The sequence below is a fragment of the Prionailurus bengalensis genome, chromosome B4 (genome assembly GCF_016509475.1).
Source record: "Prionailurus bengalensis isolate Pbe53 chromosome B4, Fcat_Pben_1.1_paternal_pri, whole genome shotgun sequence".
In the NCBI taxonomy this organism is placed as follows: Eukaryota; Metazoa; Chordata; class Mammalia; order Carnivora; family Felidae; genus Prionailurus; species Prionailurus bengalensis.
Window position 1 is genome coordinate 96,812,227 of NC_057358.1, and position 25,072 is coordinate 96,837,298.

The following is a 25,072-nucleotide window of genomic DNA, read 5'->3' on the forward strand; positions in this document are numbered from 1 at the left end:
ATGAAGTATTTCTTCTGAAGACTATGTTCAGGTTGGCATGGTGTCAGATCTTTCTACATATCCATAGGAATTTCAAAAGCAACCAATAAATTGATAGGATTAGAACTTTCTAAGAGGAAAATTCTTCTGCACCTGGATCCTAACAATAATGCAAGGCCATCCTTTTTCATATCTAGAAATATTGCAGGGAAAATCATTCTCTTCTCAAGTAAGAGTAGTTTGTAAGCAAAATACTCCCACTTACTAAAACTTGTCAGGTGTCACTTGATAAACCAAAAAATTGATAATGCCTAAAATTTATACCAAAATGATTAAATGTTCTTCTGTCATTGTTCACAAATATACATTATTTATGATAGCAGATTATACCACTTTTAATCTGTACTTTTTACCACCAATAGTAAAAGTGTTTATCTCCCTACGATATATGAATTGTTCAACATTTGATATCATGCAGCCTTTTCCCAGATTTGTTAAAAAGAATTTGCTTTGCAAAATTCTCTAACACAAATGTGACCAAAAGTGAAGGCTGGGGACTAAGAGAGCAACCAAAAAGTAATTTATTAATTTTCTAATTGTTAATCATCTTTAACCAGGCAGCTATATGTTTTCAAAGACATTAGAACACAACTTATTTCTAAGCAAGGAGTGACTGTCTCAGTCCATAACACTTTATGAGACCCTTTTTTTTTCCTTTTCATCAAGGTTACTTTAACACTGTTCAGATGTTACTAGACAAGAACATGAGAAATGAAAGTAATGAGTTCAAGTGATCTGAATTAAAAAATGTAAAAGGGCTTCCGGTAAAGAAAAAACCAAAAAATAAAAAAAGGTAATAAGATAGTTTGAGGTTGTTGAAGAGTTTGCCTCAATTATACCATTAACACTTATAATAATAAAGACTTAGGTAGCATTTACTGTGTAGGATTAAATACACATAAGAATTCACTGTGAAATAGAGTAAGACATTCTGCTAGGTGTCTTGAGAGTATACATCTTTGTAGCATTTTTCCTAAGAGTCTAAAGAGTGTGGTAACGGATAGACCATCATGCAGTGCACCACTCAGACAGTTCCTCTCAACCGTGACTCCAAAAACATGATTTGGGATAGAATATGTTTTGGCATTGAGCTGAATAGTCTCTACGGATCTACCATTACAAATTGAAGAAAGCCCCTTCTGAAACTATTTATATCTTTGGCTTTTTATCTTTCCCTCAGATTGATGAAATAGAATTCTTTCCAGTGGTTGGAGTGTCATCTTTTATCATATTTGTGTTTTATTTATCTTTTTTTAATGTTTATTTTTGATAGAGAGAGAGGCAGACTGCAAGTGGGGAAGCGGCAGAGAGAAAGGGAGGGACAGAATTGGAAGCAGGCTCCAGACTCTGAGCTGTCAGCACAGAGCCCAACACAGGGCTCAAACCCATGAACAGTGAGAGCATGACCTGAGCCGAAGTCGGACGCTTAACCGACTGAGCCACCAAGGTGCCCCGAGTGTTCTATTTATCTTAAAAATTAAGATATGTGGAATGCTTTCTTTACCTACTTTAGATACACCTGTGTCCAATTAATTCCTTTAATCATTTTATTTTCTACTCTCCAGATTTTATTTATAGTCCAGTGATGCCTTTCTTGAGTGCTGTTAATGATGTACCAGCTCAATAATTTTATATAAACTTCTTTGATGGATTGCTGCCACTTGTTTGCCATTATTCAGTCATACATTTCATACATATTGTTTATTAACTAATTAAAAGAATTATCAAGCACTTAAAATGAGGCCTTTGTTTTGCTAATTTCTATGGAACAAGCCTCATGGTATTATTAGCACGGTGCTGCTGTCTATCAGATTCTTGTGTACACAGTATGCCATCTTTCGTGTAATGATTTCAGTTAGTAGGTGTGGATAAATTTAGGATTTTTTTTGGCACTTAGTTGACCAATCATGCTTCTGTCAGAAGTGCTATGTTTATGGAATAGCTCAAAAACACAGCTCCATAACCTCAATGGGACTGTTCATGGTCATAGATACATTTGGAAAATAAAATTTAACACAGTTAGTCTTAGAGGATTAGCTAAATGATGGAACCATAGAACATTTAGCTACCTATTATTATTTGTATATACATGGCCCAAACATGTTCTCTAATAGTTAATTAGACTTATCTTATTATGATAGCCATTTATTTTCATTTAGATTTTGAGTATCTTTCTGTTCAGTCAAGTTCTTCTTTGAGTCCTGTTCCTTGTGTAAGCTTTATAAGTTTGCTTGGAAGACAGGTACTTTATAGAGAAGAATTCTCTTCTTTTGGTTGTAGTGTGGTGGTATGGTGGTATGGTATTTTCATTTAAATATTATTTATTTCCTGGGGTGCCTGGGTGGCTCATTTGGTTAAGTGTCTGACTTCGGTCAGGTCATGATCTCATGGTTCGTGAGTTCAAGCCCCGCATCGGGCTTTCTGCTGTCAGCACAGAGCCTGCATCAGATCCTCTCTCTCTTTCTTCTTTATCACAAAAATAAACAAATATTTCAAAATAAATAAGTAAACATTATTTATTTCCCAAGTTGTCTGATTAAAGATAAGTTAGGTCAAGTGCTCCATCAGGGAAAATTTGGTATTAGTTATATTCTCTTCCTAACTACCCACACGAATGGTCCAATTTGAAGAATCTTAAACATAATACACTATTGCAGATTACTCATTAAAAATAAAAACTCTTTAAATAAAGCTTTGGCTTAGTTTTAAGATAATAAGGAAGTTTCTTGGAATTGTTGGCTTCTTTTGAGAGCTGATAAGCCATATCATTTCCCAGGCTTGAAAATAATTTGGCTTCTCACAACAAAACAACATTTTTCTATTTGTTGCTAAACATTTTGCTGACATTTTTGGGCCCTTCATTGATAAAATATTTCAAGGGATTAATCTATCTTGACTTATTCATGTTTCACTATTTAACAAACATTTATTGGATACTCACTTTTTTTTGCTAGTTTCTCTACTAGAGACAGGGAATGCACTGATGAGTGTGAAATATCAAATCCTTGTAGATCTCTTTTACCAATTTAGTTAAGTTATTTTCGTCAGAGTAATGTTACTTTACAGTTTCCTAGCATGAGGTTCACTTCCTTTTTTCTGCCTATTCCATGGATTAAATTTTTGACTCTTGATGCTTTACTAGTTGTGTGATCTTGTTTCTTTCTTCATCTTCAAAATGTGTATGAAATACCTGTGCTGTTGTTGTCACAGGAAAGTTTCAAGAATAAAAAAAATGTTGTTTTTACTATCATTTTCACCAATATTATTGTTACTCTTAGCTACTTAAGTGTAATGATAATACCTTTATGGTCCAAAAATTATCTTCTTGGGGAAATATTGTGAATCCAATATTAAAAAATAGTAATTACCAGAGGGGAGGTGGGTAGGGGGATGGATGAAATGGGTGATGGGGATGAGAGAGGGCACTTGTCGTCATGAGCACAGGATGATGTATGGAAGTGTTGAATCACTGTAATGTACACCTGAAATTAATATTACACTGTATGTTAACTAGCTGGAATTAAAATTAAAACTTTAAAAAAGAAAAAAAAATAAACTTCTGTGTAGAATCAGAAACCAAACCAAAGCTATAGGGAAGCCTGCGAGTAGACATGTGCACCCTTGTGTGCTAGTGCATTTGTAGATGTGTGATTTGGTGCATGTCTACACCATGGCTATTGTGGAAATTAGCCACACAATCTCAGCATTGGCCTTAGTGGCTGATGGAAGTGGGTGAATAACATTCTAGGTCAGATCAACATTTGCTACCGTTAAGCAAAGATGATAAGTCTGATTTTCTTGGCTGTAACTAGACTCAAGAACAGAATTTCCATCTGCGTCTACCTCAGTCCTTATTGAATATACTTAAATAGTCTCCATTAATTTTGTAAGAATCTCATCACTAGGTTAGCGCTGATGGTTGGTCCAGCAATGAGGTCTGAGTAATGCCCATAATTTATCTCTCTGGTTATACCAGAAGCATTATTTTATGCCCATTGGGTCTTAGTTCAGTTTGAGAATGGTTTCCAGTGGAGTGCGTACAAACAGTTGCTCTATTATTTCCCCTAATTCTGGCGAACGTGGTGTATTGGCTAAGAGCATGGACTCTACAGCCAAATTGGCCAGGTTCAGTACCTAGTGCTTTTTTTTAATTAAAAAATGTTTTAAAATGTTTATTTTTGAGATGGAGACAGAGACAGAGCATGAGTAGGGGAGAGGCAGAGAGAGAGGGAGACACAGAATCCGAAGCAGGCTCCAGGCTCTGAGCTGTCAGCACAGAGTCCGACTTGGGGCTGGAACCCACTAACCACAAGATTGTAACCTGAGCCGAAGTCAGATGATCAATCTACTGAGCCACCCAGGCACCCCTCAATACCCAGTTCTTAGGCAAACTTGGGCAAGCCAGTGGACTTTCTATAAAATGAGGATCACAATAGAGTCATTAGTTATTTTGAATAATAATACCATAAAAATTAGTAGGAGAAAAGAAATTGCCTTCACAAAATACTTTTGAATACATCTATTCCATTTCTGAATGATGCTAGAATGCTAATATTTTAATATTTTTGCACTTTATAAATGAATTGCTAGTTCAGATTTTTCATTCTGAATGGTGAAAATGTTTTTACAAATATCACAATCAAAGTATAAATATTATAGTAGCTTACTTTGAGATCTGGGAATAAATATGGAATTTTCTGAATTGGTTAACTTTCTGAGCCATAAATACCATATGTCTTGAGTTGTTATGGGTTATTAAATCTTTCAAATTTGAAAAAAAGTAATACTTTTCATTTTCATCTAAAATACAGACTTCTTTGATCTGGCATCAAATATAAAGTTTTATCAAGCTAGGTTATTTGATGAACTGACCATTTACACCACTAAATGCTGAAATTAAAGTACAAAAATGTGTAATAAATTTCACTCATCAAGTTAATAAGAATTTTATTACAGAATTAAGGTCATTTGAATTATTATTTAGTTCACAAATTAAAATAACATAAAATGAATTAGCCACTTGGTAACCATGTTAATAACTTTAGGCAGTGATTGGTTTATCCTTGGAATTCTTCCAGACTGAATGGTATAAGAAAGTTTTCATTAGAATTTAAACAGAAAGTGATTCTGTTTAAGATGATTAGTCAGTGTGCATTTAAAAGATATTCTGAATTACATTTTATCAATCAAATATTATAGTGCCTTGATTAGCGTATTATTAATGTGTCTGCAAAATATTACAGAGTCCTTGTGATAGATGCGAGAAACAAATGTGTGGGTATCAGAGAAGATTGGCAAATTTGATTTTACTGAAATGTCTTATCAGCATGTCAAAAAAAATTAGGAATAGAGATAGAGAAAAATATTCTTACTGCCAAAATAGAGATAAGGTTATGGAAAAAGTTAAAGAAGCTATTGTCTGTCAGAAGTTTAAAGTCTAGGGAAAGGATCCTAAAATGACATGTGAAAGAGCAGGGAATTAGTTCATGTTAACTAACAAAGGACAGGAAGTAAATCTCCCTTAGTAAACAATATGCTTCATCAGGTTAGAGACTGTTTATTTTGCCATCATTTCTCAGGATTTAACCCCAAGTATAGCATCTATGAGGTGTTCAATAATAAAAGTCTGGTCAAATTTAACAAAAAAATTATGAAGTGAAGGTCAACAGACCAATTGTGAAAGATTATAACAGTTTCTATATCTATATTAGGAACTCATTCATTGAATTAAAAATGATATTGAGATTTAAAATATATGAGGGACTCCTGGGTGGCTTAGTGGGTTGAGCTTGCAACTCGATTTTGGTTCAGGTCACCACATTATGGTTCATGGGATCAAACCTACTGTCCAGCTCTGTGCTGTCAGCATGGAGCCTGCTTGGGATTCTCTCTCTTCCTCTCTCTCTGCCCTTCCCTCTCTCTCTCTCTCTCTCTCTCTCTCTCTCTCTCTCTCTCTCTCTCTCTCTCTCCCTCAATAAATAAATAATAAAACATTAAAAAAGTAAAATATATTAAACTGCATTGGATCAGTATTTGAAGGAAAATAGAGGGAAAGGTGTCAAGAAATCCTAAAAAAGTGAACGGGAGCTAAACGGTATGAACATTTTAAGAGGGTTATATGAAGCATATGGCATATGGTTATTATTCACAGTGATTTTTTGGGCTGCTAGAATTGGAATGAGCTATGTAATTAGACAACCTGTTCATAATTATTATTGTGATTGACATTATTTGAAGTACATCTTGATTGTTCTATAAGACCCAGGATTATCATAATTAATGAAAACATGAGTGCCTAATTGATGATACCTTCTGCCATATCAATACTGCTCTCCTTTTAAGATTCTTGAGTAAGTCTGCAGAAGGTTCATAATTTAGTTGTATGTAATGCGATAGCACATTTTGTGTTTCATCTTAGCATTTTCCCTTAGCTGTGCCACATTTTGGATGATATGAGACATAACACATTCAACTTGGACATTACAAACAAAACATAAGGCAGCTGAAGGATATAGTCATGGAAGAGACAATTTAACCCACTTTCTCTGTGTTAGTCACGTTTGAGAGTATAGCAGTTCATGGAAACCTGTGCAGGGGGTTATTTGGGGTTATGAGAGGCTTATAAAGTCATTGGAGACAGGCTTATAGAAATATGATTGCTTTTTTAGTTTATGCACTGAATTAGGCATCTTAGAGCATTTGTGGCTTGGTAGGGGATGAAATGTGGTTGATAGGTAAAAGAAATAAGAACATACAGAACACATTTTAGTTACTTATTATAAAGCTTGTGTGAAATCCCAGAATAATGTTATATCAATAGAAAGCTTCCTGGATTATTAGGTTTATGTACCATTTTCTGTTTAAGGTTATGTAAACAAATACAGAAGTAAAAATTTCAGTATAGTGCTTATTTCATTGTATACATTAAAGTGATTATTTTAAAAATTATTCTTCAATGCCTACTATATAGTGTGTTTACACAAGTTTGATTTTTAATAGAAATAATCACTTTAACAAGCTGCACATGAAAATGATTATTAACATCTTTGGCATGTGTATTTTAAACATGAAATTGTAAAATGTTAATTTTTAAGGTACATCCCTAAAGGGAAGCAACATTTATTTTCAATACCTTTTTAGTTTTATTTTCTCTATATGATTTAGGTGTCTACGAAATGTTAGCCTATTGGCTAAATAATGGCATAATATTGCACAAGTACATTGCACAAGTAACTTTCAACTGAGTAAAGCTTGAAATACTTTTGGACATTTTATAACTTTAAAAAAGTAGGATGACAATATAAAATTACAGAGTAAAATTATTTTAATATTTTAGGAAACTTGGAACCCAAATAATTTCTAATTTTTACAAAAATGGCATCGTGTTGTTTACAAAGATGATAATTGCAAAGTTACAGAGATAGTATATTACATAACACCTGATTAATGTTGTCTCTCAATATGTTTACTTCTCTTGGTTGAATTCCTGATCATATTCTTCGGTTTTAACCTTCGCCATGGTTTGAATGAATCACCAAGAACAAGACTGAAAATACCAAACCGTGCAATGCTGTGCATAGCTATATAGTTTGTTCTAGTCTTGTGTAGCAAGAAACTCAGATTAATAATGCTTTACTTGGCATTTTGTTTAACCTACGAGTTCTTAAAAGTCTTCATCTCATGGTAGAATATATATCCAGAGGGATAGAACATGACACAGTATCCTTATTTCTTCTTATTGATAGATCAAGTGAGGTGGAATCGATGTGGTCATAGACGCTGAAAGCATTTCTACCCATAACTTTATTTCTATTCTCTACTCCCATAGTACTTTATTTATGCAAACAATACTCAACCCATCGGATGATATTAATGATTTGTACACTTGTCTGTCTTCCTTATTGTAATGGGAATTGCTTGGAGGCAGGAGTTGGGTCGCAACTGTGTTTCTCTCCCCAACCTCTAAAGGGACGTCACATGTACAAAGCAAACTAATATTGTGAACATTAGATATTGGAATAAGACACTAATTTAAACAAATGAAAATACTGAAAAAGGAAATATTTGTGTCTATTTGGTTATCTATACATGCATCCTCATACATGTCTATGTAGGTATTTGTCTGTATTGATGTCTAAATCTACATTTAATTCATACATCTTGGAATTCCCAAATAAATGCCTTGTTGATCATCATTGATCGTCACAAAATTGAACTAGATTTTAGAGAAATAATTGGTACAGTATCTTGTGATCACAAAGATAATGCCCCATATATGTGTCCTTTGTGCATAATTATTCAATATCATCCTATTTTTGTTTCTGGTTGCTCCTCACCCCTAGTCCTCTTTCCACCATTTATTCATAATCTCTCTCAATGTGCCTATGATGATGTCACTTTCCAATTTTAGCTTCCTAACCTGACATAGAGGATCCTTGATGAATATGTTCTTGTCAATCTCTCTGTGATAATTGCTAGTCATTTACCCCATTTTCCTTCCTGCCTTCTCTCACAGAAAACTCTGTACTCTCCCAAACAAGCCATTAAATCTCCATGACTTTTCCAAGATACTCCTTTCTGTCCAAAATGCCCTTTTCTGTTGTCTCCGTTTAGAGAACTCAAATCATCCTTAAGGACTCAACACGGACTTCAGTTCAGAGGCTTTTCCTGCTTTCTCCCCAGGCAGAACAAATCACAGCCTTCTTTGTATAGGCACACCTTATCCTGAACCTACTTCCACTTTTACATACAGCAAATGGTTTTTTAATATTTGTTTTCATCTTTGTCTCTCTTTTTACTACTAGAAAATTGTTGAAGGTCGAATCCATGCCTTTGTATCCTTTTTATCTTCAGAACCAGGCATACCATCTGGGATATAGCAGGTGCTCAATAAATATTTGTAGAACAAATTCTCTTATTTAATCTTCACAACCACATATGTTTACAAATGAAGGTGCTGAAGTCTAAAAATACTGAGTAACTTGCTCAAGGTCACCCAGCTAGCGAATGACAAATGTATTACTTCTGGTGTGGGACACTTTCATTAACTTTGTAGCAGTGTGCCTGTCTTTTCTCCTAGGAACGCCAAAGAGCCATTTGGGTTTACATCCATCCTCCTGGAAAATTGAGTCCTTGTGGCTGCTCTTATACAACCTACTTCTGCCCTGAGAACTGTTTTTCCTGCTCTTTTCATGCCTATGAGCACCTCACCACTGCTTGAACTGGTTCAGGCTTCACTCTCATCTTAGTCTGGTTTGATGTGTTTGACTTTCTTTGATCTTGATTCAGATTGTTCTCTGATTTTTTTTTTTTTTCTTTCCTGGTGCCAGAGTCAAAGTGTCCGCCTTATATTGCTTTTTACTGAAATTACTAAGACTTCCTGTAGAAACTTGCTGTCATCCTTACCTTTCAATAGTACTTCCTGTTTTCCCACTCATCACCATGCCGGTGACTGGACCATGGTTAGATCAGGCATATTCACTGTTACCCCTTTAGAATTTGGCATGTCTGGGCAGAAGCCTTTTTGAGATGTTAAGGAATATAACTTGTCAAGTATATCTAACACTGTGATAAAAATTCTTAATAACTCCCTTTACATACATTACTAGATACTGGTCTATGAAGTGCTAATATTGTAAGAAATAATAAAAAAGAGAAGATTCCTTCTGAGATTTTATTTATATTTTCATGCAAACTATAATTTATTGCCAAAAGATGTTTAGCGCTTTCTCCTCAGACCCAGGCCTTTCCTTCAAGTTGCCTGTAGCATATTGCTGTTTGGATGTTCGCTCTCATATTACTTGCAACGTGTCACAAAGTGATCTTTTTAGCTTGCCCTACAAAAACAAACTTTATTCCACTACTCCATTTCTTTCAGTAGCTTCCCCCCACCCTTTAAAAATTCCATCAAGTCTAAAAGCTATTTAGTTATCTCTTAATACTTCGTCTCCATCATCCACTAAGGGGACCAGGGCATCAAGGCATCAATGTTGGTTGATTTTTCATTCAAAATATCTCTCAGATACCACAGCCCTTCAGCAGCACCTTGTTCTAATACATCATCACCACATCAGCTCTGAGTACAATAGCCACTTTCTGCCTCCCGTCTCTGCAGACCTCAAGCCACCCTGTATACCACAGATAAGTTAATTTTCCGAAGACACTACTTTTATTATGTTATTATGCCTGCTACTGCCTATTTATTAAGACCAAACTCTTCCACCTGGTAACAGGATTCAAACAGAGTAGCTGTTTTTCATGTTTTCTCTGCCTGGATTTGCCCTTTTTTTAAAAGCTGCTTCCCCCATTCATCTAAGTAACCCTTCATCCTTCAACTACCCACTTTAATGTCACTTCCTCTGTGAAGCCTTTTCTGAACTAATTAATCATTTCATCCTTTGTGTTTTGTAACATCCATCATATTATAATCCAGTTAGCTGTTTATCTGTCTTTCTGTTACGCTTTTGAGTTCTTTAAGGTTAGAAACTAAGTTTGAGTCATATATTTCTTCCCCAGACACAGCATAATATCTGGCATAGAGTAGGAATTTAATACATATTTGTTAAATGAATGAATGAGCAAAATAATGGAAGTTTTCTTCTTTTCCCATGTTATTCTCTGTTTATTCACATTTTCTTTACCTATCTGAAAAACCTTTGCACTGTTCTCCAAAAATTCAAAGGTAATATGTTTTTGAAAACAGTTCAATAGAAAATGATACATTCAATATTATTTGAACTGTTTAAATGTAGACATGTAAAAACTCCAAGAAGGGTCTATATTAGACTGATAGGATTTATTCTTATTATTAACATTAAACTCATTTACACAGATTTTATAGTTTCATGTTTTACCTTATTGTGCTGCTTTTTGAAAGTGGTAAATGAGTTTGCCATGGTGACCTTAATATATGAACTAGAATAAAAGCTATCTGTTAAATATGCACCATAAATATACTGTTCTCTACACACACAGACACACACACACACACACACACACACACACACACACACAATTTTAAAACTCCTTCAAGGATCAGACAAATTCTACTTCTTCCATTAAACTTTGCATAAATAATTCCATTTTACAGTATTTTTTTTCCTTCAAATTTCCTTTGGCATTTCTAGTCTGTAAGAGAAAACCACTATTTTGTTCACAGAATCCAACTATTTTGTTTGATCTCTTATCTCATATTAGAGCCAGGATTTCTTTAACTTTATTTTGAAATTTTAATGGTCTCAGGTTGGCAGTAGGCAATTAATCAATACTTTGTAATCATTACTGTTATCATTATTGTTGTTGAGCATGGGGGGAGAGCACCCCAGCAGGGGACTGACAAGCTAAGATCATTTTTTAATTTTAAAGTGACACAAGTTTTTATAAAGAAATTAGCACCATCTCTCCTGGAAACTCTTTGTAGTTTTGTTAAATTGGATTTGCCTCTGGCTAGAATTTTCTTTTCTCTTCCTCAGTTTAAGGTGTTCTCTCTTCCAAGTTTGGTGAGTGTTCGTCTGCCAAGCTTTTCTTTTTTATTTTTTTCTCCTCCCTTTTAATTTCCTTTATTGTCTTTTTTTTCCCTCAGTTATACAATATCATTCTCTCCAACAATGTAGAAAATGAACCTTTTGCTAACGATTCAACATTGTTAAATTTAAACACTGTTTCTTGAAATTCTACTGAGGAGGCAAAGGTTTGTTTTTGTTTTCCTCCAGAAACGTGAAGCAATATTTTACGTATAACTTGTATTTCCTTAAATAAGAGAGTTTCGTTTTAGAAATTTACCTTAGGTTTCACTTTACTAATTACTTGCTTTATATCATTATTTGTAATTAATTTGTAACTATTTGTAATTAATTGCTTTATATCATTTAAAATCATATTGCTAGCCAAAGAAGATATGTGTACTGAATTTTCATATTGATCAATATATGTTTATTGGTGCTAAATAGTATAAATTAGGATTCAGATAAAACACTATTTTAAGTTCATTTTACACTATGGTTTCGATCAGATGTTTGAGTTCCATAATGGAGTGGGCAACCACTATTTAAAGAGTTGAATATTTTTTCTTCAGAATGGAAATCATACCTTAAACTGGTATTTCTTATAAATAAAAGTGTTCATCAGTGAAGTTGAGGTATAGTGATATATTCCATGATCCCGCCTGTTAATTCCAATATCAAATAGTTTTAATGTGTGTTTTTAAATTGAGTAAGAGTAACAAGATTGCATACCTGCTTAAAAGTAACATTAACATTTTTATTTTGGAAATACATGATTTTCTCTTACTCTCTCAATCTAGGACTTCTGTCTGAGATCTTATCTTTATTTTATAGTGGTCCTAAAATAAACCACCAATCATTTTATTTTAAAATTTTATATTAAAATTTTTAAAAATTTATTTGAGAGAGAGAGAGTGTCAACAGGGGAGGGGCAGAGAGAGAAGGGGACACAGAATCTGAAGCAGGCTCCAGGCTCTGAGCTGTCAGCACAGAGCCCATCGCGGGGTTCAAACTCACCACGAGATCATGACCTGAGTGAAGTGGGACGCCTAACTGACTGAGCTACCCAGGAACCCCATTAAAATTGTAAATCATAAAGCCCAACTTCGCTCTCCTTAATTTTGTCTTGAATTAGGAACTTCATTTGAGAAGAAATACAGTATGAGTTTATGTCATATTGTCAATTCACTGTAAGTTTGAACTTCTCACCATTGGCTCTTGGGGGCTGAAGCAGACTTCTGGGAGCAGTTCAGTCCCAATTCAGTTTGATGGAGTATAGACCGTTGACGAGAAAATCTCAGACCAAAAAAGGGCTGAAGAAATTAGATCTATGGTCCACAGACTATAAAAATAAGCTATTAGAAATAAACCTTATAGTATGTAGTTGGCTGGAGAATTAGTTAAATTATTGATTAAATATACTAAATCATTGAACAAATGATGAACTAAGATGCTTCTTTAGAAGCAGATTTAAAGAGCACACACATATATGCCTAGTTAACTATTCCTTTTTTTAATCATATTTATTCTCCATTTCTATTTTTTTTTAAATCCAAGATTGGTGTAATCTCAGCTTGACATTACGACTCACTCAGAAATAACATGCGGTTCATCTGCCGGCTCAAAGTAGGAGGCTCCAGGAGTGAGTTCAGAATTAGCTATAGCAATTTAAGTGTTGCAGTCTTTAATATCTGTAATGATACTCCTCAGGTCCCAACTATCTGGGGGCTATTTAGCCTTGTTATCGCTTCCAATTTCTTTTTTTTTCCCTCCTCCCTCAGTGAAGGCAGGAGGCCAGGAGAACTAATAGCTGCCAGCATTTTTGTTAACAAAACCCAAGCTGTTTCTCTAAAGCAAGCTTCTTAAAACAAAAGCAACAGAGAAGTACTTTTCCTTTACAGTTTATTTCTAATATAACAAATCAGCTTTTATCAGAGCAAATACAAAGGCCTCAACATCACACCGAATAGAAATCTTATGATTTTCTTTGTTTTCACCACTTTATAGTAATGGGTTGTTAATACCTATTGATCTCCACTTTATGTTCATTATCCTGAATTCACATTCATGTCTACGAATATAGTTTATGTCAATATGCCTTTTGTTATTTGTTGTGGTTTCCTGAAATTCTTTCACAGAATAAATGTGGTGGTGGTGGTGGTGGTGGTGGTGGTGGTGGTGGTGTGTGTGTGTGTAGGTGAGTGTGTTAGAGTGAAAATTACATGGGAGGGGAGGTTTGGGGAAGGAAAAGTGGGAGGATGAGAGAGAGAGAGTGTGTGTTGCTCAGATGGTTCTACAAATAAATGGTGTAAATAGCAAAATAGCACTGGAGCCCTGAGATTTAGTTATTATTCTTATATTGAACTTCACTAAAAAGGTTATTTGGGACTGAAACTGCAGTCTTCATCCTGTAGAACACATAAACAAGCTTAGTCTATTTCATTTATGTGCCCACTGTCTGAATTTGCTTTAACCCCTGTTAAGGAACAGTCCATTGTTTTTTAATCTATTTAGGGCCCATTGTAGCCCATTGATTTTGTTTCACGTTGTGCTCAAATCAACCACTCTCATTTTAGAGTAATTGAAGAGGCATTTTATTCACTGGGTTCTCTTTGAAGTTCAGTCTTACCATGTAGGCTGATGAGCATCGTCTGTTAAGTAACACACGTTCTGTTCATGTTGTCACACACATTCTGTCATAACCATGAATCACCTATGATATTGCCACATCTACTGTATTGCAGGAAAAACAGAGGTTTCTGACGGATGTTCTGCATGAAGTGATGCTGCTTGACGGCTTGGCCAGTTCCCATCCAGTATCACAGGAAGTGCTACAGGCAACAGATATTGACAGGGTGTTTGACTGGATCGCCTATAAAAAGGTGGGAATAGATAAGACCCAAATGCCACGAATTGGATATCTCCCGAGGTAGCCAAACTATTTCATGCTAGATTTATTCTTCTCTTCTTCCTGGCAGATAGAAATGGACTGAGGTAGAAAATGGAGTAACTAGGTTCGTGTCATTTTATGAGTTAGGGTTTTGCTTTATAAATCAGTGAAATGGAGATGAATGTTTGTCAAATAGTGCATAGAAATGTTGGAAGTATTAATGAATAAATGCTTGGAGACTCAATATGAAATTTCTGTACAAATGGTGTTGTGTAAATGTCAGTTTTTATTATTACTAACAAGAGAACTGACCTATATAGTGACAAATTATTTGTCATCAGTGCTCCTTAAATAGTTGCTTATTTTGGGTTGGCTGATGCAAATCGGTGTAGGCAGTGACATAGGCATTTTATAAACATTATTTAAGGAAATTTAGGGAATTAAACATCTTTCTTGGATAATAATCATGATAAATGAAATTTTAAAGGCTAGACTATGACTGACAAAGATTTTGGACCAATGACTCGACACAGACTTTGAACTTTTTCCCATTGTTAATTTCTACCTGCTACCGATTCTCTAAAACTATGTGTAAATGCCAATTTTACTTCCACATTAATAACGATCAAGAAAATATTATCTTGGTTAAATACATTTAGATGTATTTATACATAGATAATATCTATTCCAGATTCCATATATTTGAGAATTTGAAATGTTTTTAAGAAGTTTAAGAATCAAAACAGTAGGAAAATATATATATATAATGATTATTATTTTACCCTTTCCACAGTTTGGTACAGAGTCTTGCCAACCTATAAAGGTGAGAAATGAGCAGACTGTGCCACAGTGTTTAAGAACACCATCATAAAGGGTACTGGCTGACTTGCCTCTAGCCACGTATCTTTTTTTTTTTTAACTTTGTTGAGGAATAATTGACAAAAGTAATTGTATATATTTAAAACGCAGGGTGTGAGGTTTTGATATAAATATACATTATGGAATGATTACCATGATTAAGATTATGAACATATCTACCACCTCACATGGTTAACTCTTTTTCCTGTTTGTGTATGTGGTGAGAATGCCAAAGATATACTCTCAGCAACTTTCAAGTATATGGTATTATGTTATTAACTATAGCAACCATGCCATATATTAGATCATGAGAATTTATTATAACTGAAAATTTGTACCCTTTGACCCACATCACCCCATTTCCTCCTTCCCTGAGCCCTTGTCTACCACCATTCTATTCTCTGTTTCTATGAAATCGGCCTTTTTTTTTTTCCTAAGATTTCACAAATAAGTAATACCTTATAGCATTTACCATTCTGTCTGGCTTTTTTTACTTAGCATAATGCCCTCCATGTTTATCAGTGTGGTTGCAAATGGCAGGATTTCTCTCTTTTATTAATAGCTGAATCATGTATATATATATATATATACATATATACATATATATATATATATGTAATATATATCACATTTAAAATATGTAACATTTTCTTTATTTATCCATTGGAAGACATTTATATTATTTCTGTATCTTGGCTATTGTGAATTAAAGCTGAAAGGAACATGGGCATGCAGATATCTCTTTGAGATACAGATTTCATTTCCTTTGGATGTATAGCCAAGAGATATATTGCTAGATCTTATGGTAATTCTATTTTTAATTTCCTGAGAAACTTCCATATTGTTTTCCATCATGTTTATACCAGTTTACATTCCCACCACCACTGTGTAAGGGTTATCTTTTCTCCTTGTCCTTGCTAGCATTTGTTATTTCTTATCTTTTTTTTTTTTTTTTAAGTAACCTCCATGCCCAACATAGGGCTTGAACTCACAACTCTGAAATCAAGAGTTGCTCACAGGCTCACCAAATGAGCCAGCCAGGTGCCCCCTATGTCTTATCTTTTTTTTTTTTTAATTTTTAAAATATTTATTCATTTTTTGAGACACACACATACACACACACACACACACACACACACACACACACAGAGTACGAGTGTGGGAGGGGCAGACAGAGAGGGAGACACAGAATCTGAAACAGGCTCTAGGCTCTGAGCTGTCAGCACAGAGCCCAACATGGAGCTCAAACCCATAAGCCATAAGATCATGACCTGAGCCAAAGTCAGACACCCAACGCCCAACAAAATGAGCTACGCAGGCGCCCCTTATCTTTTTGAAAGTAGCCATTTTAACAGTTATTTAGTGTCTCATTGTGGTTTTGATATGTATTTCCCTGATAAATGGTGATGTTGAACACCTTTTGATATGGACCATTTGGCCAAATTGAATATCTTTGGAGAAAATATTTATTCAGGTCCTTCGCCCATTTTTAATTAGACTACTTGTTGGGATTTTTTTTGTATGAGTTCTTTATAAGTTTTGTGTATGTTTTTATATTTTATAATTATATATTTTGCAAATATTTTCTTCCATTTTGTAGGTTGCCTTTTCAATTTATTGTTTCCTTTTTTGTGCCAAAGCTTTTAGTTTGATATAGTCTTATTTGTTTATTTTGTTTCTGTTGCCTGTGCTTTGGTGTCTTATCTAAGAATTCATTGCTAAAATTAATGCTAAGGACTTTTCTCTCATGATTTCTTCTAGGAGTTTTATGGTTTCAGGTCTTACATTGGAATCCTTGATCCATTTTTAGTTGATTTTTGTGAGTGGTATAAGATAGGGGTCCAATTTGATTATTTTGCATAGGGATATCCAGTTTTCCCAAGACAATTTGTTAAAGAGATTGTCATTTCCTCATTGTGTGTTCTTAGTGATCTTGTCACAAATTAGTTGACCACATGTGATTGGATTTATATCTTGACTCTCTGTTCTTTCTGCTCTACTAGTTCTATGTAGCTGTTTTTGTTTTTGTTTTGCCATTGTCGTATGGTTTTGATCACTATAGCTTTGTGTGATATAGCTTGAATCAGAAAGTGAGAGTCCTCCAGCTTTGTTCTCTCTCAGGATTGTTTTGGCTATCTGGGGTCTATAAGATTGTTTTGTTTTCTGTGAAAAATGCCATTGGAACTTTGGTAGCGATTACACTGCATCTGTACAATACTGACTAGTATGGAGATTCTCACAGTATTAATTCTTCCAATCCAAGATCACAGGATATCTTTTCATTTATTTCTGTCTTCAATCTCTTTCATCAATGTCTTATGGTTCTCAGTGTACAAGTCTTTCACCTAATTGGTTAACTGTACTCCTAAGTATTTTATGGCCTTTGATGCTACTGTAAATTGCATAGGATTGCTTTTTAAATTTCTCTTTTAGATAGTTCAGTGTTAGTGTGTAGAAATACAAGTGATTTGTGTATGTAAAATTTGGATCTTGCAAATTTACTGAATTAATGTATTAGTTGCAACAGCTTTGGGGGGAATCTTTAGGGGTTTCTATATATGAGATATCATCTACACAGAGAAATAATTTTACTTCTTCCTTTTCTGATTTGGATATCTTGTATTTCTTGTTCTTGCTTAGTTGCTATGGCAATGGCTAGTATTTCCAGTTCTATTTTGGATAGAAATGGTGAGAGTGGGCATCCTTGTCTTTTCCTGATCTTGGAGGAAAGGCTTTTAACCTTTCACTACTTAGTATGATGTTAGCTAGGGGCTTGTCTTCCTATCTATGTATCTTTATGCTATGTATCTTTATGCTATGTATCTTTCAGTGTTATTACCACTGAAAATTCTGTTTTCCTGTGTGTTTTTAAGTGATGATAGATATGCTGTTTTTCAAAGGTGATTTCACAAGAAAAAAATTTAACAACTATACTAAGGTATAATTAAAATACAATAAGCTGTACATATTAAAAAGTACAATTTGATATGTTCTGACATATGTATACAGTGAAAGCATCACACGACCCAGTTACTGAACATATCCATCAAATATTTTCTTGTGCCTCTTTGTAATCACTTTTCCATCTCTCCTCTCTACTCCATTGATCAACTTTTTCACTACAGATTAAATTGCATTTCTAGAGTTTTATATAGATGAAATAATATGTATGTACTCTTTTTTGGTCTGCTTTCTTTCATTCAACATAATGATTTTGAGTTATATTCATGTTGTAGAATACATGGATATAGTACAATTTCTTCATTCTCTTGAATATTTGGGTTGTTTATAGTTTGGGGCTGTTACAAATAAAGCTGCTATGAACATTTGTGTGCCAGTCTTGTATGTATATTCACTTTTGTTTCTCTTGGGTAAATACCTAAAGGTGGAATGTCCATGTGATATGGTAGGTATGTTCAATGTTTTAAGACTGCTGAATTGTTTTCCAATATAGTTGTACCATTGAAACATAGTATATTCCCTCCAAACATGTATCAAACTTCTGCTTTCTCCACATCTTCACCGATACAAACATGGTATAATCAATTGTTTTAATTTTAGATATTGTAATGTTATCTCACTGTAGTTGTAAATTATGTTTCCTAACAGCTATTGATGTTGACAAGTTTTTCATTTGATATTTTTCCTCCTATACCTTCATTAGTGAAAGGTTAGTTCAAATCCTTTGCCCATTTTTTTAAAAATTTGATTGTTTGTTTTCTTATTATTAAGTTTTGGGGATTCTTCATATACTTTGAACACAGATATAAGACATATGATACGCAAATACTATTTTTCCCAGTTTGTCATCTGACCCTTATGTTTATAATGGCATCTTTCTGAAAACTAAAGATTTTAGTTTTGATTAAGTATACTTTCATGTTTTTCTTCAATTGATGGTATTATTAGTGTAATATTTAAATTTTTTTAAATTTTACGTTTATTTATTTATTTATTTATTTAATGAAATTTATTGACAAATTGGTTTCCATACAACACCCAGTGCTCATCCCAAAAGGTGCCCTCCTCAATACCCATCACCCACCCTCTCCTCCCTCCCACCCCCCATCAACCCTCAGTTTGTTCTCAGTTTTTAACAGTCTCTTATGCTTTGGCTCTCTCCCAATCTAACCTCTTTTTTTTTTTTTTCCTTCCCCTCCCCCATGGGTTCCTGTTAAGTTTCTCAGGATCCACATAAGAGTGAAACCATATGGTATCTGTCTTTCTCTGTATGGCTTATTTCACTTAACATCACACTCTCCAGTTCCATCCACGTTGCTACAAAAGGCCATATTTCATTTTTTCTCATTGCCACATAATATTCCATTGTGTATATAAACAACAATTTCTTTATCCATTCATCAGTGGATGGACATTTAGGCTCTTTCCATAATTTGGCTATTGTTGAGAGTGCTGCTATGAACATTGGGGTACAAGTGGCCCTATGCATCAGTACTCCTGTATCCCTTGGATAAATTCCTAGCAGTGCTATTGCTGGGTCATAGGGTAGGTCTATTTTTAATTTTCTGAGGAACCTCCACACTGCTTTCCAGAGCGGCTGCACCAATTTGCATTCCCACCAACAGTGCAAGAGGGTTCCCGTTTCTCCACATCCTCTCCAGCATCTAGAGTCTCCTGATTTGTTCATTTTGGCCACTCTGACTGGCGTGAGGTGATACCTGAGTGTGGTTTTGATTTGTATTTCCCTGATAAGGAGCGACGCTGAACATCTTTTCATGTGCCTGTTGGCCATCCGGATGTCTTCTTTAGAGAAGTGTCTATTCATGTTTTCTGCCCATTTCTTCACTGGGTTATTTGTTTTTCGGGTGTGGAGTTTGGTGAGCTCTTTATAGATTTTGGATACTAGCCCTTTGTCCGATATGTCATGTGCAAATATCTTTTCCCATTCCGTTGGTTGCCTTTTAGTTTTGTTGGTTGTTTCCTTTGCTGTGCAGAAGCTTTTTATCTTCATAAGGTCCCAGTAATTCACGTTTGCTTTTAATTCCCTTGCCTTTGGGGATGTGTCGAGTAAGAGATTGCTACGGCTGAGGTCAGAGAGGTCTTTTCCTGCTTTCTCCTCTAAGGTTTTGATGGTTTCCTGTCTCACATTTAGGTCCTTTATCCATTTTGAGTTTATTTTTGTGAATGGTGTGAGAAAGTGGTCTAGTTTCAACCTTCTGCATGCTGCTGTCCAGTTCTGCCAGCACCATTTGTTAAAGAGGCTGTCTTTTTTCCATTGGATGTTCTTTCCTGCTTTGTCAAAGATGAGTTGGCCATACGTTTGTGGGTCTAGTTCTGGGGTTTCTATTCTATTCCATTGGTCTATGTGTCTGTTTTTGTGCCAATACCATGCTGTCTTGATGATGACAGCTTTGTAGTAGAGGCTAAAGTCTGGGATTGTGATGCCTCCTGCTTTGGTCTTCTTCTTCAAAATTCCTTTGGCTATTCGGGGCCTTTTGTGGTTCCATATGAATTTTAGGATGGCTTGTTCTAGTTTCGAGAAGAATGCTGGTGCAATTTTGATTGGGATTGCATTGAATGTGTAGATAGCTTTGGGTAGTATTGACATTTTGACAATATTTATTTTTCCAATCCATGAGCAGGGAATGTCTTTCCATTTCTTTACATCTTCTTCAATTTCCTTCATAAGCTTTCTATAGTTTTCAGCATACAGATCCTTTACATCTTTGGTTAGATGTATTCCTAGGTATTTTATGCTTCTTGGTGCAATTGTGAATGGGATCAGTTTCTTTATTTGTCTTTCTGTTGCTTCATTGTTAGTGTATAAGAATGCAACTGATTTCTGTACATTGATTTTGTATCCTGCAACTTTGCTGAATTCCTGTATCAGTTCTAGCAGACTTTTGGTGGAGTCTATCGGATTTTCCATGTATAATATCATGTCATCTGCAAAAAGAGAAAGCTTGACTTCATCTTTGCCAATTTTGATGCCTTTGATTTCCTTTTGTTGTCTGATTGCTGATGCTAGAACTTCCAACACTATGTTAAACAGCAGCGGTGAGAGTGGGCATCCCTGTCGTGTTCCTGATCTCAGGGAAAAAGCTCTCAGTTTTTCCCCGTTGAGGATGATGTTAGCTGTGGGCTTTTCATAAATGGCTTTTATGATCTTTAAGTATGTTCCTTCTATCCCAACTTTCTCAAGGGTTTTTATTAAGAAAGGGTGCTGGATTTTGTCGAAGGCCTTTTCTGCATCGATTGACAGGATCATATGGTTCTTCTCTTTTTTTTTGTTAATGTGATGTATCACGTTGATTGATTTGCGAATGTTGAACCAGCCCTGCATCCCAGGAATGAATCCCACTTGATCATGGTGAATAATTCTTTTTATATGCTGTTGAATTCGATTTGCTAGTATCTTATTGAGAATTTTTGCATCCATATTCATCAGGGATATTGGCCTGTAGTTCTCTTTTTTTACTGGGTCTCTGTCTGGTTTAGGAATCAAAGTAATACTGGCTTCATAGAATGAGTCTGGAAGTTTTCCTTCCCTTTCTATTTCTTGGAATAGCTTGAGAAGGATAGGTATTATCTCTGCTTTAAATGTCTGGTAGAACTCCCCTGGGAAGCCATCTGGTCCTGGACTCTTATTTGTTGGGAGATTTTTGATAACCGATTCAATTTCTTCACTGGTTATGGGTCTGTTCAAGCTTTCTATTTCCTCCTGATTGAGTTTTGGAAGAGTGTGGGTGTTCAGGAATTTGTCCATTTCTTCCAGGTTGTCCAATTTGTTGGCATATAATTTTTCATAGTATTCCCTGATAATTGTTTGTATCTCTGAGGGATTGGTTGTAATAATTCCACTTTCATTCATGATTTTATCTATTTGGGTCATCTCCCTTTTCTTTTTGAGAAGCCTGGCTAGAGGTTTGTCAATTTTGTTTATTTTTTCAAAAAACCAACTCTTGGTTTCGTTGATCTGCTCTACAGTTTTTTTAGATTCTATATTGTTTATTTCTGCTCTGATCTTTATTATTTCTCTTCTTCTGCTGGGTTTAGGCTGCCTTTGTTGTTCTGCTTCTAGTTCCTTTAGGTGTGCTGTTAGATTTTGTATTTGGGATTTTTCTTGTTTCTTGAGATAGGCCTGGATTGCAATGTATTTTCCTCTCAGGACTGCCTTTGCTGCGTCCCAAAGCATTTGGATTGTTGTATTTTCATTTTCGTTTGTTTCCATATATTTTTTAATTTCTTCTCTAATTGCCTGGTTGACCCACTCATTCGTTAGTAGGGTGTTCTTTAACCTCCATGCTTTTGGAGGTTTTCCAGACTTTTTCCTGTGGTTGATTTCAAGCTTCATAGCATTGTGGTCTGAAAGTAAGCATGGTATAATTTCAATTCTTGTAAACTTATGAAGGGCTGTTTTGTGACCCAGTATATGATCTATCTTGGAGAATGTTCCATGTGCATTCGAGAAGAAAGTATATTCTGTTGCTTTGGGATGCAGAGTTCTAAATATATCTGTCAAGTCCATCTGATCCAATGTCTCATTCAGGGCCCTTGTTTCTTTATTGACCGTGTGTCTAGATGATCTATCCATTTCTGTAAGTGGGGTGTTAAAGTCCCCTGCAATTACCACATTCTTATCAATAAGGTTGCTTATGTTTATGAGTAATTGTTTTATATATTTGGGGGCTCCGGTATTCGGCGCATAGACATTGATAATTGTTAGCTCTTCCTGATGGATAGACCCTGTAACTATTATATAATGTCCTTCTTCATCTCTTGTTACAGCCTTTAATTTAAAGTCTAGTTTGTCTGATATAAGTATGGCTACTCCAGCTTTCTTTTGGCTTCCAGTCGCATGATAAATAGTTCTGCATCCCCTCACTCTCAATCTAAAGGTGTCCTCAGGTCTAAAATGAGTCTCTTGTAGACAGCAAATAGATGGGTCTTGTTTTTTTATCCATTCTGATACCCTATGTCTTTTGGTTGGCGCATTTAATCCATTTACATTCAGTGTTATTACAGAAAGATATGGGTTTAGAGTCATTGTGATGTCTGTATGTTTTATGCTTGTAGTGATGTCTCTGGGACTTTGTCTCACAGGGTCCCCCTTAGGATCTCTTGTAGGGCTGGTTTAGTGGTGACAAATTCCTTCAGTTTTTGTTTGTTTGGGAAGACCTTTATCTCTCCTTCTATTCTAAATGACAGACTTGCTGGATAAAGGATTCTTGGCTGCATATTTTTTCTGTCCAGCACCCTGAAAATCTCGTGCCAATTCTTTCTGGCCTGCCACGTTTCAAAAGAGAGATCAGTCACGAGTCTTATAGGTCTCCCTTTATATGTGAGGGCACGTTTACCCCTTGCTGCTTTCAGAATTTTCTCTTTATCCTTGTATTTTGCCAGTTTCACTATGATATGTCGTGCAGAAGATCGATTCAAGTTACGTCTGAAGGGAGTTCTCTGTGCCTCTTGGATTTCAATGCCTTTTTCCTTCCCCAGTTCAGGGAAGTTCTCAGCTATGATTTCTTCAAGTACCCCTTCAGCACCTTTCCCTCTTTCTTCCTCCTCTGGGATACCAATTATGCGTATATTATTTCTTTTTAGTGTATCACTTAGTTCTCTAATTTTCCCCTCATACTCCTGGATTTTTTTATCTCTCTTTTTCTCAGCTTCCTCTTTTTCCATAACTTTATCTTCTAGTTCACCTATTCTCTCCTCTGCCTCTTCAAGCCGAGCTGTGGTGGTTTCCATTTTGTTATGCATTTCGTTTAAAGTGTTTTTCAGCTCCTCGTGACTGTTCCTTAGTCCCTTGATCTCTGTAGCAAGAGATTCTCTGCTGTCCTGTATACTGTTTTCAAGCCCAGCGATTAATTTTATGACTATTATTCTAAATTCACTTTCTGTTATATTATTTAAATCCTTTTTGATCAGCTCATTAGCTGTTGTTATTTCCTGGAGATTCTTCTGAGGGGAGTTCTTCCGCTTGGTCATTTTGGATAGTCCCTGGCGTGGTGAGGACCTGCAGGGCACTTCCCCTGTGCTGTGGTGTATAGCTGGAGTTGGTGGGCGGGGCCGCAGTCAGACCTGATATCTGCCCCCAGCCCACCGCTGGGGCCACAGTCAGACTGGTGTGTGCCTTCTCTTCCCCTCTCCTAGGGGCGGGATTCACTGTGGGGTGGTGTGGCTCGTCTGAGCTACTTGCACCCTGCCAGGCTTGTGATGCTGGGGATCTGGCGTATTAGCTGGGGTGGGTAGGCAAGGTGCACGGGGGCAGGAGGGGCAGGCTTAGATCGCTTCTCCTTAGGTGATCCACTTCAGGAGGGGCCCTGTGGCAGCGGGAGGGAGTCAGATCCTCTGCCGGAGGTTTGGCTCCGCAGAAGCGCAGAGTTGGGTGTTTGCTCGGAGCGAGCAAGTTCCCTGGCTGGAACCGGTTCTCTTTGGGATTTTGGCTGGGGGATGGGCGGGGGAGATGGCGCTGGCGAGCGCCTTTGTTCCCCACCAAACTGAGCTCTGTTGTCAGGGGGCTCAGCAGCTCTCCCTCCCTTTGTCCTCCAGCCTTCCCGCTTTCCGAGCAGAGCTGTTAACTTATGACCTCCCAGACGCTAAGTCGCGCTTGATGTGGAAACACAGTCCGTCAGGCCCCTCCGCTTTTGCCAGCCAGACTCGGGGGCTCTGCTTGGCCGGCGAGCCGCCCCTCCGCCCCGGCTCCCTCCCGCCAGTCCGTGGAGCGCGCACCGCCTCGCCGCCCTTCCTACCCTCTTCCGTGGGCCTCTCGTCTGCGTTTGGCTCCGGCGACTCCGTTCTGCTAATCCTCTGGCGGTTT

At 36.1% G+C, this 25,072-nt stretch overlaps 1 protein-coding gene across 1 annotated transcript in view; it reads left to right on the forward strand.

Annotated features, from left to right (window-relative positions):
* The window catches only part of TRHDE (thyrotropin releasing hormone degrading enzyme), a 390,625-nt gene that overhangs the window by 213,074 nt on the left and 152,479 nt on the right, over positions 1-25,072 (forward strand). Inside the window, exon 6 of the mRNA XM_043565049.1 lies at positions 14,285-14,422. Coding sequence (XP_043420984.1) covers positions 14,285-14,422 — 138 coding nt within the window. The remainder of the gene's footprint in view (positions 1-14,284; positions 14,423-25,072) is intronic.